The following is an 18,697-nucleotide window of genomic DNA, read 5'->3' on the forward strand; positions in this document are numbered from 1 at the left end:
AGTGCCACTAAAATGTCTGTCACTTCTGTTTCCGGACATCGCGGAATGAAATCTGGGATCGCTCGCAGTAGATATATGGGACAATATCGAATTTTCCTTGCTTCGCGTTTATGGAAGAGCACGCGAACGGTGGAAACGCGTTGACACTTTTCCTCAGATATACTTTATCCATGGATCTTCATCCAGAACAGCTTTTTCGTAATTCCTTCCGCCAGCACGTCTGAGTTTGTAATCACTCTGCGGTAAATACCCCCTAAAAGGCCCTGCCCTTTCGAGCTCACGTGCTAGGGTTCCAATTCGAATTTTTTGCTTGCTTTTTTTAGGGGCGAAGCTCCTTAAGGCGGCACCCGTTCGTCCCTCGTCGACATCGTAGTGCGTAACCAGTCTTACGCTTTGACCTCCAAAGTGGTGCCGGTGGGAGATTTCTCCTGTGCGTTGTTGAACAATAAAAAATTCGCAGCGTCCGCGTTAACTAAAAGCCGAATTCTTCTGTCTCATTCCCCATTAGCAGCCACTGGCATGTTCCAGTAGGAAGTGTTAGTAGAAGTAGAAGTGTAAGTGTTAGCTAAAAGCCGACTTCTTCTGTCTCTCATTCCCATTAGCAGCCATTGTTTACCTCCAAGGTAGTGCCTGGTGAGATTTCTCATGTGCGTGATTAAACAATAAAAATTTTGTTGAAACCGTTGATTGATGAAATAAACCAACGAAAGACGCCAGATGTTTTCTAAAAGCAAAACGAAAGAACGCCAGATATTTCTAAAGCAAAACGAAAAGCCGCCAGCTGCTTAACGAAAGACGTCAGATGTTTTCTAAAGCAATGGTTTTCTAAAGCAATGGTTTTCTAAACAATGAAAATTCACAGCGTACATGTAAAGTTAAAGTGAGCTGCAAGTCGTCATAACTCATCGAACCTTTAGTATAAACGCGCCCGATCTCACGTCGGTGATGATGTACTGGGCAGAATTCACGGAAGATTCACGGTTTACAGATGAACCTCCGCAGCTTCGCCCACTCATTATCATTCACTCCGTGGATATGCTGTGATTTTTTTAAAAATGTCATCTCATTAGTAAAATCATATCTCCTGGTTGGAGCAGCTGCAAATGCGCAGCTGTCAGCAGTGGGCCCATCGCTCCGTTGCTGACGGCCCACAGTGAAGCGGCTACGCCATGTTACACGTCCGCCCCTCGCTTTCGAGGTCAATAGCTAACGGTTAAAAAAACCCAGTTTCGCTTAAGAGCGAAGCAAGGAATGCGATACCAAAAAATTGTATTGTGAAACGAAGTAAGACTAGCAGCTAACTCTTTTGGATCCAATCTCGCGTAACTCAACAAAACGCTGGTGTAAGGGAATATGGCCCCTCCAGGAACGGCGACGGCAAAAATCCGCCGAGAGTGTCCATATAATTGCTATCGCAAGGGTCAACGTACGGGGCAGATTTTGCACCCCCCCCTCTTAGGTGATTAAGGGGGGGGGCGGCTGCCCCCCCCCCTGCCCCCCCTGTGCGCACGCCTATGTTCCTGAGATGATTTTTTCCATGAGATTTGCAATGAATCGAAATATTTCTAGCCTTTATAGGAGCCCCATAATAGTACTCAGGTGCTTGAATGTTAATGCAATATGCTTCTGTATTGCACTCCAGGATGTAAAAATCGCTGCTCCAAAGTGCTCCCAGAGGCAAAATTATCTGCTCCAAAGTGCTCCAAGTTGAAAATTTTGCTGCTCCAATGTGCTCCAAAACGGAAATTTTGCTGCTCCAAAAATTGCTCCATATCAGAAGTCCTCGGTAGCATCACTGCTGTACAACATGATTTGTATGGCGCAACTAAATGAATACAACAGACAGTTAGGCCTGGGAAAGCATAGGGGATGTTAATTGTTGTGTTTAACTGTATTGTAGTAATTGTGATGTAAATTGAAATGAATAAAGTGGACGAAAAATCACCCTTCACGTAATTTGGAAGGTTGTGGGTTCGGATCCCGCCGACGGAAATGGTGATTTTTTGTCCACTTCAAATCAGTTCAACTACGTCACAATTACTACAGTACAGTTAAAGACAACAATTAACATCCCCTATGCTTTCCCAGGCCTGTCTGTTGTACTCATTTGGTTATGTCTAACAAATAAACGAGCCCCTCGAACAAAAAATTCCCCATGAATGGTATGGTGCCTTGAAGCGGCCATGTGCAATGTGTGGGTCGAAACAGATTGATTGCACTGCTTATAAGCTTATATTCTCACACTTGTTATCCAGATAGCAAAATTCAAGATTGTTAAGTGCGACATAGAGTGTGCAAGCTGTGCTCAAACTTCGTCATCACGTGTGGCTTCTCAGCAATGCACTTTCGCTTTGCCATGATAAAAAATTATAAAAATGAAAGTGCGCCGCATTGCTGTAAGACTGTGCTGCGCTTCAAAAGACGCCAACAGCGATAGTATTGATTAATGAACGTACTATAGTACAAGCGGAATTGTTCCTGAAGTCATGCTGGGTGATACAGTGAAACTTCACTTGGAACAAACTTCAAGGGACCCCAGGAAAAGTTCGTTAAAGTGAAAGTTCGCTGATCTGAAATAGCTATGTTGCAGCTTGTTATCAGGAACTAAAGAAAACATCAGTTGTTGAAATGAAATTTGAGCCCTTTTATTTACAATGCTGCTTATTTGAATGGGAATTTCTGCTTATTAAGTAAGCATGTTTTGAAAAATGTAGAAATCTTTTGCTTCACTTGCGCATTTAAGACTGCAGTGGTCATGAACTGAGTCAGTGTCCAAGCTCTCATAAACCTTCTCCGGCACAACACTGTGCTGGGCAGCGATGGACTCCACTTTTTCCAAGTACATCAGTGCTTTTTTAGCTGAAATTCTTGGTTCTTCCTGTTCAAGGGTTACTTTTTCCTCCTCCTCTTCTTCCTGAGATAGGATGCTCACTACAATCTCTTCTGTAGAAAAAGTGGTAGTACATGTTTGAACGCAAGAGTCACAGGCGACATAGTCCTCAGAACGCAAAGCACTATCTGTACCCAGTACTTCTGACAATTTCTGATCAATATGTCGTGGGAGGCATAAAATGGTGTCACAACATATGTTTGTAGAAGTGAAATGCGCTCTGCACTAATTTCGTTAAACTTAAACGCGTAAGCATTGTGTCCAGTGGTGCTTTGGCAGGGGATTTACAAAAAGTTTGTGCAACTGAATAGTTCGTTTAACTGACGTTTGTTCAAGCGGTATTTTACTTCTTTGAAAGCTTTAAAGTACCCCTGACACCAAAATTGAAACCTTAACATATTTGTGTTGTTTGATTGTCCTGTATACGGGGGCACTTCTGGCCAATTATTAGTGGCAGACGTTAGCTTTAAGATACTTTAATTTCGTTTTAAAGTAAGTGTGAGTGCTCATCTGAGTTGACAGCACTTCGTGACATCGTCACTCGTATGACGTAGACCGAGGCCCCGTGTGACGTTCCATGAGTAAAGCGAATATTGTGTACATCAGAGAAGATTTGCGTGGCGCGTACAGTACCACCACTGGCACCTGCAGCGAGGACTATTGTTCATCGCTTCTCTCACTCTGTTGTCGGACTGCTCTCAATGTAGTTCTGGTTGCTTCGGCCAGGAATGCTTTTTCTTTTTCATCAAAAGGGGGGGGGGGGGGGGCGTGCACGCATCGTTTCATTCTTTACCGCGCGCAGGGCCCCGATTTGAAAAATGCACTTTCAACGACACCAAAGCTTGAGTGCACATGATCTTGGGCACTTCCTCGTTGTGGGGCACTAGTTTCTTATGGTATTCAGGCGGGCATTTCGAACTGACGCAAAATCTTTCTCAATTAATGACAGTAGCACTAATGATACGACACAAAGCTACAAATTACAGTAAAAAAGTTCCAAACAACTTTCGCTGTCAGGGGTCCTTTAATGTTGATGTTGTGCTCTTAAATGGAGCAGACTCTCTCTTCTGTCTAGAAGTTTGTCATTTTCGGAAGGAGAATTAGGCGAATGCTACGAAGGTGGCGGTTGTGTGCTAAAAATGTAGCCCTAATGCATTAAAAAAATGTCGCGGTGGCTCAAGTTCGCAGGTAAAATGCTGTGACAAAAGCATTTTCAATTAAATAGACAGTTGCATGACATCTTGTCCAACATTTGTGACAAGTACTATTATCGTTCTAGTCACTGTGTACTACTGCAGTGTTGGTAACACCATTCACCCAAATGGCACATCTACTCTGGACAGATTGTTCACCCTCCCTCTGCCTCAGTTTAGACGCTCCAGTAGACTGTTGTGTGTCTGCATTCTTTCATCCGAGTGCATGTTGGTTTTGCTGGTTAAAAAATTCTGGTGCACTGACTAGCCACATTTTCCCTGCTCTTGGTGTTTTCTTGCCAAGACTGACAGCTCATGCTTCAAAAAGCACAGATAATACATTGTCATATTGCACAATAATGTAGTATGAGTAGCAGCCCTCTTGAACTCCTAAAGTAGCTAAGATAAATAAAAAAACAAATATGCTACTTAGAAGGTCATAGACACTAGGGGCACTCAAGTCTCATTGTAGGCAAAAGTTTGATCGATCCCCCCCCCCCCCTTTTTTTTTTCTCTCTTCAATAGCTCTGGCACATGCCTACAGGTCGCCTTTGTGGTGTGTACACAGACAACACGGATGGAGTAACAGCGGTCACAGTTTCTGGTCACAGGCAAGATGACGTTTTATTTCCTGATGACCTTACTTTTACTCTCATATTTTGTTAGCATGCTTTAGTTAACTTCCACGTGATAATGTGACAACAGCTTGTTCGCTTACCGACTCTGCTTATTTTTTCATGAAAGGACTCCAATATCATCATTAAGTGCGTGTGTTTACAAGCCAGCAGTCCAATATGTAATTTTTGTGAATGCACCGTCACGAAAGATAAGCCAACTTTTTTTTGCTAATATTAGAAGTTTTACACATTTAACCCTTAACACAACCGTAATATTGCCCAAAATTGCTTGTTGAGCTTCTTTGTTGTGGGTAGTGTAAACTAGACCACTCTTGTTGAGGGCATATGCTAATGGAATTGTGTCGTTAGTTGATAGGAGAGGTTTCAGGTTGATACATCGAGTTTGACAGGTTTCTTGGAACCCCATAAAAAGGTGTTGAGTCTTTTGACAGTACCCAAGGGTTTGATGGAACCTTACCTGGAAGTTGCTGGATGGCATCGTCATTTAGAGCAGTTAATTCTTGTAGGAAACTTGTTTGCTAAAAACGTATCTTGCTCCATTCCTTGATTTTGACCAGGCAGATTGTGGCTTGCATGTGCAGAATCATCACATCAAGAATAAGTGGCATTCTGGAGTGCTGGCACCTTGAAATGTATTGTGAACGGCGATCATCTGATGTGGGAGGAGGTGAGAATTGCCTTATTTGCTGTTTCTTTTCCTCTTGTGAAATGCAGTAGTACATCATTTTCTATGTTTCTTGCAAATTTAGGCATTAAAAGCATGCCTTGCCTAGTATGTAATTGGTTATTTGAATGAACGTTCCATGCAGCACTGTGCTAGCAAGCGACAGGCGTACAAATATCAGAAATTTCAAGTATGGTCAGAATTTTTCGGTTTCAGGTCAGCGTGTACTGAATTAAAGAATGAACATTAAATTTCTTGAAATCTTCTGAGCTTTTGTGATGTCACATCACTTTATACTTTGTGTCAACACTTCAAGGCGCATGTTTCTGAAATATGGGTGGCCTCAAAATCAAAAGCATTTGAAAACAATTTTTGTGTTTTATCATTGCCCTCATCGTCAGCCTATTTACGCCTACTGCAGGAACTAAGTTTCTCCTAGACATCTACTATGTATCTCCACCATGTGCCAGGTTATGCCTGCAAGTTTTCTGATTTCGTCTGACCACCCAATTCTTTGCCATCCTCTGCCTATTCTCTGACTCTAGTAGACTGTCAGCTATGTACCGTACTCATTCAACCGTACACATGGCCTGCCTAACTCCGTTTATTCCTCTTAATAACAACTACAGCATATTGGCTACTTCCATTCTTTCTTTAATGTGCAATGCTGTATTCTTACCTTTTAACATTAGACCTATCCATTCTACTGCATTTTGTGCAGTCTTCACTTTCTAAGCTTCTTAGTCAGTCTCTAAATTTCTGTCGCATATGTCAGCATGGGTAGTATGAGAAGATCATACACGTTTCTTTTTAAGGACAGTGGTAAGCTGCCTGTCATTATATTTTAATCCCCACATTAGGTATGCATCCTGACCCATTTCTGTCCGGCGTTTTGGGTAGGTAGCTGATTTCACATAAGGAGGCAGTGTCAGCAATAATGGGGAAGTTATAGATCATGGAAGCAACGTGGCTTGCAGAATTTTACGTCGGAGACTTCTTAAGAATGACTTCTAGAATTACGTGTGAATTTACACTCTCTGTTATCTTTCAGCTTGGGAGAATGGAGATGTTCAAGCCAAGTTGGTGTGGGTGAACAGTGTGCGTGCACACACTCAGCCCATTTCAGTAGTGTGTGTTGAAGGGGGACAGATAGTGACCGGCAGCCTGGATCGCCTGCTTAAGGTGGGCACTTTTTGAACACCTCCTTGTTCTTGTAGCAGGCCTAGTGACATGTGTGCATTTTTCTTAACCTTTTGAGCATGGACTCTTTTTCTCAAAGTACATCCACCCAGTGTCTATGTTTTAAACCTTTTGATTAGGGGTGTGCGAATATTTGAAATTTAGAATATTTTTTTAATAGTGTTTGCTATTCGATTCGATTCGCACTGGAATTTTACTGTTAAAACTTCCCAAAAACAAACACAGTAAGTGTCCGATTGAAAGTGACCCCTTCAGATTTTTAATATGGTTCACCTCATTACACTCTCGTATTGTGGCAAAGCTGCCTTTCAAGCTCTGTTTCGTTCGAACTTAGCCAAGACACAGTCAACGTCCAATCGGAAGTGGTCCCTAGATTTTTAATATGCTTCACCTCATCACTCCCCCGTATTCCGGCAAAGCTGGCTTTCAAGCTCCATTACGGTCGAACTTAGCCAAGACACAGTCAACGTCCGATCAAAAGTGGTCCCTAGATTTTCAATATGCTTCACCTCATCACACCCCGGTATTGCGGCAAAGCTGCCTTTCAAGCTCCGCTACGGTCGCAAATGTATTAACTCAAGAAAACGCTGGTTCCAACATGGAGATAAAAGATGTAACAGAGGTGGGGGCTCAATTAATGCTGTTTTGCACCTGAAATTTGGACAGGAAGTCCAACAAATCGGAAGCCGAAGCTTTTTAGCATCCAAAATTTCAGATGTTCTTATATATCGATGTCTACGAGGCAGATTGGGAAGTCCGGACTTGAAGGGAGCGCGCCCTTGTCCGCTACATCAGTTGGGCTTCCACAGAAGTTGAAAGAGGAGGAGAGGCTGAGGAAATGGCGTCTTTGCCTATCACGTGTAAGGTGTTGTCGGCAACACTTTGGTTGCACCAAATCATGCACATAAATACAATTGAGCCTCTACATTGCCTCATTCTTGATAAGACAACTTTGAAACACCAACCCGCCAGCACTTCATCAGCCTAGCGAAAAGAAACTCCTTCATGTTGCTATCTCATAAGAATATGTTTAGAAATCTTCTCTGCCTTTTTTTTTCCCTGCAATTTCGCTTCGAAGTATTCGAAAAATATTCTAAAAATATTCGAGAAATATTATAAAAATATGCGATTCGATTCGCACTCACACTTCAATATTCGAATTCACTTCGCACCCAAAATTTTGCTATTCGCACAGCTCTACTATTGATATTGGAATGCACGAAATGACCTGTAAAAAGCATTTCAGCCAACATTATGCCTCTTTGTATGCATAAAACTAAGTTCAAATGCCAGTCTCTTTTGGGATTTTTATTTTATCTTTGCCCACATATAGTATGTTGGTGAATTACAGTAACAGTGGTGACCTGTCTATACTATTAATGCATCTGTTTTTTTATTCATGTGTTACACAGGTGTTTCGCTGTGACACAGCCGTGTGCGTGTATGCACTTCATGGTCATTCGGGAGGCATCTCTGCCATTCACGTCGAAAAGGTGAACATTTCTTGCACAATGCTTGGTGTCTCTTTAAGTGAATACTGAAGCAAAACCCGAAATTTTACAAAAATGCTGAAAATAAATTCTCAGTGTGCGATTACATCGAAAAGATGTTGCCACTTAGCGAATTTTTCATCGGGTGGTTTTATTTTCAACGATTTCGCAATCGTTTGCCATGTCGCCCAGCTGACACAAGTTGGAAGGCGTGACGTCATGACACCCTTGTTAAACAGCCAGCTGGCTGGCCGTGTTGTGTATTTAGTGCACAGGAACTGAATCTCTCAGCCTTGCAAAGTAAATGTGTTAATTTCCCTCTTTTTGAACGAAGAAACAGTGCTAGAATAGGATGAAGACAAGAGGACACAAACACGGCGCTGTGTTTGTGTCCTCTTTTCTTCGTCCAGTACTAGTGCTGTTTCTTCGTTCAAAAATAAGTATGTACCAACCAGCCCAATTCAAGACACTAATTTGCCTCTATATGGAGGAGATGGTGAGGTGTCAATTTTGTGCCACCTTTATCCTCCACGTTCACTGACTAGTTAAGACATTCCGGTGCCAAGAATGATGATGCTGATTTGATTTCTTGTCTTGGCAGCAACATCTTGGTTTAAGTGTAATGCTTACGGGCTGACAGTGTCCATGTACGTAACGCCAGGTGTTGAAAAACTTTTAGCACTTTTCTGCAGCATCTACAGTAAAACCTCGGTAATTTGTACTCGGTTAATTGGGAATCCCGGATAATTTGTATTATTTGCGCGGTCCCAAATTTTTACATGTAAATTTAACCGGATAATTGGTGCGGCCAGTCTGCGACTTCCCGGTTAATTGGCACACTTGGCCGCGACTTCCAAGATATGCAAAGGGTGTTGCGAATCTCGGAGGCTGTAACTAAAACATGCATTTTTTTTTTTTTTGATGTACGGATCTCGAAGGCTATGTTTTTTTTACCGGAAATACGTCGTAGACGCCATGTTTTAGCAATTGCCAGGCGGCGATGCGTGCGGTTGTGATCATGATCATCATCATCTCAACAGCGATGTTAGCCACTCTAGCGAAGTGAATGTTTTGTGGAGTCTTTGTGCCATTTGGATGTCGGCTGGCGAGCATTGTGCGATTCGGTGCAACTGCTCCATTTGTCTCCTGTCTCCACTTGAGTGTCTTCCCTGTGAATTAGTTGATTGAGGTGTGCTTGGAAGAAAGATGCCGAAGTACAAGAGCTTGTCCCTGCACGAAAAGGTGTGCTTAATTGAAGAGGCCAGCAAGTCGACGGCGTCGAAAACGAGAAGAGGCAACCTCCGCTGAGTTTGCTGTCACCGCTGTCACTTGCCCGTTTGATGAAGAAGGGGAGACTCTCTGCGCTCGATATGAGGCTTTGCACGCGGACGAGGAGTGCACTCCAATCGGATTCTCCGAGTACGCAAATGTCGAGTGCACAGTGCAGACGTGTTACGCCGACATCGACAGCGAGGCTGCGAGATCGACCGATTCGGCCTCTAATGTTGACAGCGATGACGAGCCCTCCCGAGCACCCCCTTTGGCGGATGTCATCGATGCCTTGAGTGTTGTACGCAGCTTCGTCGAGTGCAACGGCGGCGAGGCTGAGATGCTGCGCCTCATTGACAGGCTGGAAAATATGACTTTCAGTGCTGGGAACTACCGAACGCGTCAGTCACGCATGGAGGAATTTTTCTCCAAGTAGGCTGACTTGCCACAATAAAGGTGTGACTTCGTACATCACGTTTTCTGGCTGATTTCTTTGATTTCGTGTTGTTTCGGATAATTGGGAATCCCGCTTAATTGGGATATTTTTCTCGGTCCCGAGGCCTTCGAATTAACGAGGTTTTACTGTATTTCAATGAAAAACTCAGCTGCGAAACATTAGTTTATTGATTATCTTAGAGATGTTGTTCTTAAATGGCAGGATACCTCGTGTTGCACAAAATCTTACATTCTTCCTCGTGCAGCCGGGTGCATCAACAGCAGTGAGCGGGTGTCAGGATGGTCTGGTGTGTGTGTGGGACCTGATGACCGGCACGTGTGCCTACAGCCTAACGGCACACCGTGGGTCCGTCCTTTCACTGCGCACAACTGGTCTCTATCTGCTCAGCCTGGGATCAGACTCTCGCCTCCGCATCTGGGACAAGAGCCAGGGTCATCTGCTGCACACCCTTTACCAGGCAAGATTCGCTATCTTTGTTTGGCCTGGGAAGCATGCCGTTTTATTTTTGCAGCTTTCATAAAGAGTTCTTGCAAAATATTTTACCTAAATGCAGAATGTGTTTGGCATTAAAGGGACACTAAAGGCTAGGGGTGTGCGAATATTCGAAATTTCGAATATTTTTTTAATAGTATTTGCTATTCGATTCGATTCGCACTGGAATTTTACTATTCGAACAATTCGAACTTCCCAAAGACAAATACAGTCAACGTCAGATTAAAAGTGACTCCTTCAGATTTTCAATATGCTTCACCTCATTACACTCTCGTATTGCAGCAAAGCTGCCTTTCAAGATCCGCTATGGTCGCAAATGTATTAACTCAAGAAAACGCTGGTTCCAACATGGAGATGAAAGATGTGGCAGAAGTGGGGGCTCAATTAATGCTCTTTTGGACCTAAAATTCGGGCAGGAAGTCCGAAAAATCGGATGCCGAAGCTTTTTAGCATCCAAAATTTCAGATGTTCTTATATATCGACGTCTACGACGCAGATTTGGAACTCCGGACTTGAAGGGAGCACACCCTTGTCCACCACATCAGTTGGTCTTCCACAGTAGTTGAAAGAGGATGAGAGGCTGAGGAAATGGCATCTGCCTCTCACGTGTAAAGTGTTGTAAAGTGTTGTCGGCAACACTTTGGTTGCACCAAATCATTTACATAAATACAATTCGGCCTCTACATTGCCTCATTCTTGATAAGACAACTATGAAACACCACCCCGCCAGCACTTCATCAACCTAGCGAAAAGAAACACTTTCATGTTGCTATCTCATAAGAATGTGCTTAGGAATCCTCTCCAACTTTCTTTTCTGCCATTTCACATCGAAGTATTCGAGAAATATTAGAAAAATATTCGATTCAATTCGCACTCACACTTCAATATTCGAATTCACTTCGCACCCAAAATTTTGCTATTCGCACAGCTCTACTAAAGGCAAATATTAAGTCGACGTTGATTGTTGAAATAGTGGTCCAGAAACCTCGTAGTGCTACTTTTGTGCCAAGGAAGTGCTTATTTTGAAATAAAATCACGTTTTAGTGCTCCGCATGGCGTTAGCGCACTTCAAGTCACCCACCTTAAAGCGGTCTTTCTGACGTCACTGTTGCCGTGCCCAACATTGCCTGCCTTTACTGCGCGGCGGCGTGCACTGGCGGCGTGCACAATTGGGGCATCCGGCAACATCACATGCATGAGGCATTTTGTCGAACTTTCTGTGAGAGCGGCTTTCACGAGCGTGCAAAACACACGAGGCAGTACGCGATACCAAAACTACCACTGAGACGCAACTGCGTGAGCGAAGCCGGCTGCTGGGCGAAGCGCAGTTTGGCAAAAACAGAACCTTTGAACCACGTGCGCCGTTCCCAATGGCAATGCCAAAGAGGTTCATTTTTCCATGAATCAAGCAGAAACGAACAAGCAGCATTTTATTACGTCTCTTGATGCACGGAAGGTTCTTTTTTTATTGCAGCTAGTTTGATTACTAGTGATTAATTGTAGTCTGATGCTCTCACGTCATCGGTATCATTTCCAAAATGCCCCACTCATGGCGCACGTCGTGTGATACATTTAGCTTAATTTCTCAGTAAGTAGGGCACTGCCATTTATAACATTGCCATTTTAGACATCATACATTGAGCTTTCATTGTGACATAAATTGTTATTTGCCTTTAGTGTCCCTTTAAGGAGCACCTCCTGGCAAAGTGCTTTGACTTTCTTGACTGCTCCTTGTACTAAGAACAGCAGCTTAGGCTAGTTGGTGATTTAGAATCGACATAGTATTTGCACAGCGCAAAATGAATGAGGACACATGAAAGGACGCAACACAGGCGCTTTCATTTTGCGCTGTGCAAATATGTTGATTGTACTAAGAGGTTTCAGCAATCAAACACTCTGACTGCCATGTCTTCAATGGCAGTCAGAGTCAATCTCAATTCTGTGTGCTGCACCCACCCGCCAGTAAAGCCCACTAATCTGTGCCCATCATCATGTTTAGCTTTTATATCTGCATGACCTCATGATCATGGCATCATGCTGTCTGTTTTGGAGGCCATAGTATCAGTGCAGTCATGACATTTTATGCCACCACGTGATGCCACTGTGTCATGATAAGATTCATCAGCGTATCCTCCCATGGAGCCATAATTTTTGTCTTGGAAACATGAGCCTGCCATCTCACAGTGACCTTTTCTTAGTAATTTTGGAAGCAGAGAAATAAATAACAGTGAAGCTACATGTGGAACAACAGTGCAAAAAAGGGACACAACAAGAGCTACATGACGAAGCACTTTCTCGGCACCTTGTCTACTAACTGTAAAATATTTTTCATGTCATGTTTCCGTATGAGCATTGAGGCCATTGCCTGCGTAACTTTATCATTAACACATTGCATGATGAGTTTGCAGTTGTAAGAAAATCAGAGATGTGGCTTGCACTGATTTTGTATAGCACTACATGTAATCTAATAAGTTGCTTTCTTTTTCACCACCCATAGGCAAACACATTGTGCAACACAATGGCGCTTCTCTCAGAGACCATCGTCATCACTGCTAAAGAAGTAAGTTCAGAAATGCAGTGCTTGCAGAAACTGCTCTGTGTATGCTTAGAGGTATTCCCTAAGCTTGTCGTTATTGTTTAAAAGAGGGCTAACGAAGGATATTAAGTTGTGCTATATATTTCCAAATTACGCTTCTGCATTAGCAAAATGGCCAATCATGCCATGCATGCAAGCATGCTTATTAGCCCTGGTTTGATTGTGTAAACTCAAGCCACCACGTGGTCACGGTGCTCACCTGCTGACCCGAAAGATGTGGGTTCAATCCCAGCAGCGTTGGCCACTTTTCAGTACAGGCAAAATGCTAGAGGCCCGTGTATTGTGCGATGTCAGTGCGCATTAAAGAACCTCAAGTGGTCGAAATTTTACAGAGCCCTCCACTTCAGCATCTTTCATAGCATGAGTCCTTTGGGACGTTAGACACCTGAAATTGCGTAAACGCATTCACATGAAAAGTGATTTGACATGTTAGTGCCTGTGTCAATGGAGCTATATTGGAATGGTTTGGCATTCTAAAGACATGCATGTTAAATACTAAGCAAATTCGTTCATCAAGGCCACAGTCCTGTTCACTAGGTACTGTATTTACTCGATTGTAACGCGAGGGGTGACTTTTTGTTGCGTCCATTTCAGTATTCAATTGTAACACAACGGTCGACTTCAGGCAGCAAAAATTTGGAAGAAAACTCGCATTACATTACTACATTAGTGAGGAACATCGTACACAATAAACGGGAAGGTCAGTGTGCTGTAGCAGTAACAAAATGCTGTGATAATACAGTAATAATGATAGATGTTTGGGATGAATAAACTTCTATTCCGTAAAGGTTTATCTAGCATTCTACATGTTCATTCTCAATACAATACTTTGAGATTACCCCAAAATGCTATGGGCCTGTGTACTTTGATTTAGGTGCACATTGAAGAACCTCAGGTGGTCAAAATTTCTGGAGCCTTCCAGTACGGGGTCCCTTATAATTATATAGTCAAACCTCGTTAATACGTACCCGCTTTAAGCGTACTAACGGTTAAAACGTTGTTGCGATGAATCCCCGACCGAGTCTCATAGAGCATAATGCATTCGCTGACCGCTTAAGCCATAGTGCTTCGTCCTACACCGACCGGTTAGTGCGTACCCTGCGTACCACGATAACTTTTTGTGCCATAAAATTTTACTGCGCCGCTGAACCGAGAAGTGCGTAGATCGGTCAATCGCTGATTCCGACTTCTGCGCGATTGCAATGACGCTTTTGCGAGTAAGCACCGGGAAAGAACAAAGGTGAGACGGTGGCCACCGAAAAACGCGCTAGCATGACTTGTCGCCGACAACCTTATCACAATAAGTATCTTCAGATATCTGCTCGGGCTCGCGTGCGGCGCAGCACTACTTTAAGCCTACTGCACGCATTTAATAGGCGACAACCTGAACGCGCTGAGCCGCCGATGGCTGCCGCCTCGTTGTGCGGGGCAGTGTTCAAGCTCACGCCGCTTTGTAGAAACGAAAGCAGCTCGCTGTTGCGGAGTTGAGCGTTGCTGGTCGCGGGCGACGAAAAACCTCTTTGCATTGACGCTATCACGCTAAACACACGCGTACCTACAGCAAGTGTAGCGCTGTTGTAACCATACTGCACGCTTTTATTGGGCAACCACCCAAACGCGCTTCCGTCCGCTGCCAGCACCGCTAGAGCGTCGCAGAGTGCGCATCGCTTGCTGGAAGTTCGTCATCGCCACTGCTGCTTTAACTGAACCAGCGACTCCCCGCATCTGTGCACGGTCTGGAGCGAAGTGGGTACGAAGAACACTCCCACGACAAATGCGCGCGTGCAGTGGAGCAAGCGGCCTGGCAGTGATGGCGTGAGCCGAGAAGGCCACGCGCTGCACGCAACTAGCCAGGAGACGATCGGCTCCACGTAGCCGTACCGCGTTTCACTGAAACTGTGTCAGTTTTCATTTAGTAGCAGATCGCGGTACAGACGCACACACATATACTGTTCGTTCCGTCGCTATGTCGGTCACTGCGTATACCGGACCCTGTAATAGTTCTGAAATGCTCCTTGGCGTCGTCACCGCGCGCTATCGGCACTGCCGGACGGTCATGCGAGAGAGCCAGAAATCTTTTCTCCACTTTTGCAGAAACAAAGAAAAGGCTTTGCAGTGGATAGTTTAGGCAATATTTGTTGTGGCACTGCATATATTTCTTTGCTGGCGGCGATGGCATACGCGAGGAGATGCAAATTTTTACTTGGTGGTTAATGCGTACTACCGTTTAGTGCGTAGTTATGCGGCGTTCCCGGCAGGTACGCATTAATGAGGTTCCTCATTAATGGTGTTGGGGTGTAAAACCCCAACAATTATTAATTTGGGACTACCCCAAATGCTTGAAGAGAACTACTTCCTGATCTAGTTGGTATTGTTTACTGTATGACATTCTGCCACTAGTGAAAACAACACATATGCTTACCTGCCCTATTACTATTTTCCTGTTCCTACACCACTCACTTGCAGGATCACCTTGTGCTGTGGGACATAAACCAAGGCGAGGCAGTGCAAGTGGTGATGCTGGGACCGGGTGACTCGGGCGTGGCTGTTCACCAGGTGCACTGTACCTCGGACGCAGTGGTGTGTGACTATGGCCACAGCCTGTGCGTGGTCTACTTTCCAGCACTGAGCACCAAGTTTGACTGATAGACTGGAAGAAAAAACCCCTTCGCCAAAGATCTCGTCATTAAGCTGGAAACAGCCAACAGTGGCCACAAAATGTAGACCAGCATCGACAGGCCACGCTGTCAGCATGAAAATCGTATTCCACCTTTGCACCACGGGCATTGCCTCATGGCTGACGCCATGGTTGCCTTTTTTTTTGCCTGTGCAGAGCCCTTATTGGCAGGCATGTACTGGGAAGCCAAAAGTCGCGAACTTGCCGAGAACGGCTGCGAAGTGCAGGACAACTCTCCATCTGCAAGAGAACGGCATTGACACCGCTGTGGCCACTGTTAGTGTCTGCTATGTGGACGACTGCAAAGCACATGTTGCAGTCTCGTTATTTAGTTTTTATGCTGACAGTGCAGGTTCTGCCTTCCTCGCTGTTCCGGTCTCACCTCGTGCTCATAAACTGGTGCTGTCAGTGTCATACTCACAGATTTCTGCAGTCCTTTGTGAGTGGATCAGGCACCGTCAACCACTCCACGTGTTGGCCACCACCATAGTTATCACTGTCATCTTTATGTATGTGGCCTCATGTGGCCCCGTGTCATCGTTGTGCCGGTGTTTGTTCATCTCTTCCGTCGTGCATCTGTGGACAGCAGTGAAACGAAACTGCACTCGATGAACTTCGACTGCTCTTGAAAGCACATCAGAAGCAAAGCCTTTGCTGCAGTTTTTGAATGGCTTGAATAACTGCAGAAAAAAAAGGATATGTTTGGTCTCATGAGTGCAGATAGCTTTTGAAAGTGACCGGGCATGTAAGGCAAAGCCTCCATTTCATTTCAGGGTTCGTTGAGGTGTTGTATAACGCAAGACCGCAGCTCATTGTGTTAAACACCGGTGCTGCCATGTCAAGCCTCAGTGAGAGTTGTGCAAATTAGTGACTTGCCTGAAACGGGAAGTGTGCTGTTGTGGAGTTTGGAAAACTCAAGCCTACCGCAGAAGCAGCGGAGATACTGCTTTGGGCATTCTACAGCTCGTTTAATTAATACTTAACAGTTATTTCATCACATCTTTCTTTTTTTTCTCCCTCGTGGTGGTTCAGTTCCTTTGCAGACTCTGTGTGCCGAGTGCTTCTTATGAGAAGACTAGCGTGCACTAGATTGCACAAGTAGCATTTGTATGCTGCAGCTACCATTTACCAGGGACCTTGTTTTTAAATGCATTTGTGTACTTGTTTAGAATTTAGTGTGCTGGTATGACCAACTTATTTATTATTCCTTCTCACTTTCACTTTGTTGTTTTTAGAATGAGTTTAAGTTGTCTTGATTCTATTGAATGGAGAGTCTAGGTACTGTATACATCTCGTGACCAGCATTTGTGCAGTGTAAATACATTGTAGCATACTTTTCTTGTTTTATTCCAGCTGTGATTAAGATCTATAACTAAAGCTATCGATGCACTTATTGACGTGTGTGGTTTTCATTTCGCTTGGATTTTATGTTGTCCTTAGCAGATGAATCATGCTTTTGCAGGTCTTCTAATGTACTATTGTCATAACGATTAATGCACATCTGTATTACGCCTCCTCTTGCCTTTTATCCACGATCACAGTATCTTTTGCGGAAGTGATTTTACCAAAGGGCCAGCCACATTGCAAGAAATCCTGTAGTTTGCTTTAAATGAACTGCAAATTTTCTGTTCATAATAGCATTGGAATTACAGTCGAATGCAAAGGATATCACAAAATGCTAGTTGTATATGTTGGTAATTCAACATACAAGATATGAACCCTAGATAGTATGCTTTACTGTACTGCAGTTAGTTCTTTCATCTGTTTGTTTTACCACATTACACAGTTATGTTGCAATCAAACATTTTACAGTGTTTTCATTATTACGGAGTGCATATGAGACCCTTTCTGCACGAGTCAACCATATCTTGAGATTTACGCCTTTCTCATTTTTCGTCCACAGCATGTAATTTCCTTTGGATTCAAAGCCTGGCTTGACAACATCACTAAAACAGTGCTGTTGTTTGTTGGCACAACTATTTCCAATAAAGCGAGACATGATTGCTTAGTGGAGAAGCACACTTGCGGGGTTGAAGTGCAGCGCAGCATTTCATATGAAAAAAGTGATGAACATTTTCAGCATACGCGTAACAGTATTCATACACATATGCACATACTAGTGTAGGGCTATGCTTTTGCATAGGATTACCAAGGGGAGATTACAACTGTTCGATACAGATAATTTGATGTACATGGGTTTCAGATATCCTAATTCGACTGTATATATTTTACCTTTTTCGTTTTTCTGCAAAAGTAAAATTTATATGACTACGGTGAAGATGGTGTCTACTAAGCAACCCTTTTGTACAGAGGACACTAGATGAATGAGTAGTGGTCCCATTTTTTTTGTGGTTTAGGTAAATAAAACTACTTTAATTTTCCTAATTACTCGTAAGGGCTTATTGCAATAAGAATGTGACAGAGGGGCAGCACAGAAGGCTAATAAAAAATTGAAAAGCACCATCTATGGGGATATCTGTAGACAAAGATTCACACATATTATCATTCCCGATTCTGAACCAGCACGCAAGAGTACCGGACTTGATGCAGTCGTGATGCTTGACGCTGTTATGATGCAAAGCAGCTCGCTGCAGTGTGCTACTGAGACATCGAATCTGTCGAAATGTGACTGTGTCATAGTGACGCTGTGTCACCAACAGTTGAGTTTTATGAGGTAAGGGAAAAGCATAAGTGGTTAAACCTGTTGAAGACAATGTTTTTCTGCGCTGCTTCCACCCAGCTTCTGCATTGGGACATGATGATGCAACAATTTGTGATAGAATCCAGCTACCATATTTACTCACAAACTGCTAATACAGGCTGATGTTAGCTAGTACTAGAGTTACTGTATATGCTACCTTTAGGTAGCAGAGTTGCGCATCTGTTTTCCAACGCCACCAGCAACCATGCATTGCGGAGAAGCTGACGCTCGGGCCAATTTTTGTATTTCTCGACGCCGCCGCTGCAGCTCACTCAATTAACACTAGTTATCGCCAGCCTTCGACACGCCAGACATGCTTATCGGCAACGCGGTAGGCATGTCACCTGCAAAAATGGAGTGCGACTTCACCGCATAGATGTGGTTGCTAGCCGGACCTATGTGCTACTCTGCTACCTAAAGGTAGCATATA

At 43.8% G+C, this 18,697-nt stretch overlaps 1 protein-coding gene across 1 annotated transcript in view; it reads left to right on the top strand.

Annotated features, from left to right (window-relative positions):
- Positions 1–18,398, top strand: part of LOC119386183 (sterol regulatory element-binding protein cleavage-activating protein-like) — a 39,354-nt gene extending 20,956 nt beyond the window's left edge. Inside the window, exons 18-24 of the mRNA XM_049414245.1 lie at positions 4,609–4,694; positions 5,303–5,388; positions 6,437–6,567; positions 7,998–8,078; positions 10,046–10,258; positions 12,791–12,853; positions 15,356–18,398. Of these exons, the coding sequence (XP_049270202.1) occupies positions 4,609–4,694; positions 5,303–5,388; positions 6,437–6,567; positions 7,998–8,078; positions 10,046–10,258; positions 12,791–12,853; positions 15,356–15,535 (840 nt within the window). The 3' untranslated portion in view covers positions 15,536–18,398. The remainder of the gene's footprint in view (positions 1–4,608; positions 4,695–5,302; positions 5,389–6,436; positions 6,568–7,997; positions 8,079–10,045; positions 10,259–12,790; positions 12,854–15,355) is intronic.
- The last annotated feature ends 299 nt before the right edge of the window (positions 18,399–18,697 follow it).

Source organism: Rhipicephalus sanguineus, chromosome 3 (assembly GCF_013339695.2).
Source record: "Rhipicephalus sanguineus isolate Rsan-2018 chromosome 3, BIME_Rsan_1.4, whole genome shotgun sequence".
Lineage (NCBI taxonomy): Eukaryota > Metazoa > Arthropoda > Arachnida > Ixodida > Ixodidae > Rhipicephalus > Rhipicephalus sanguineus.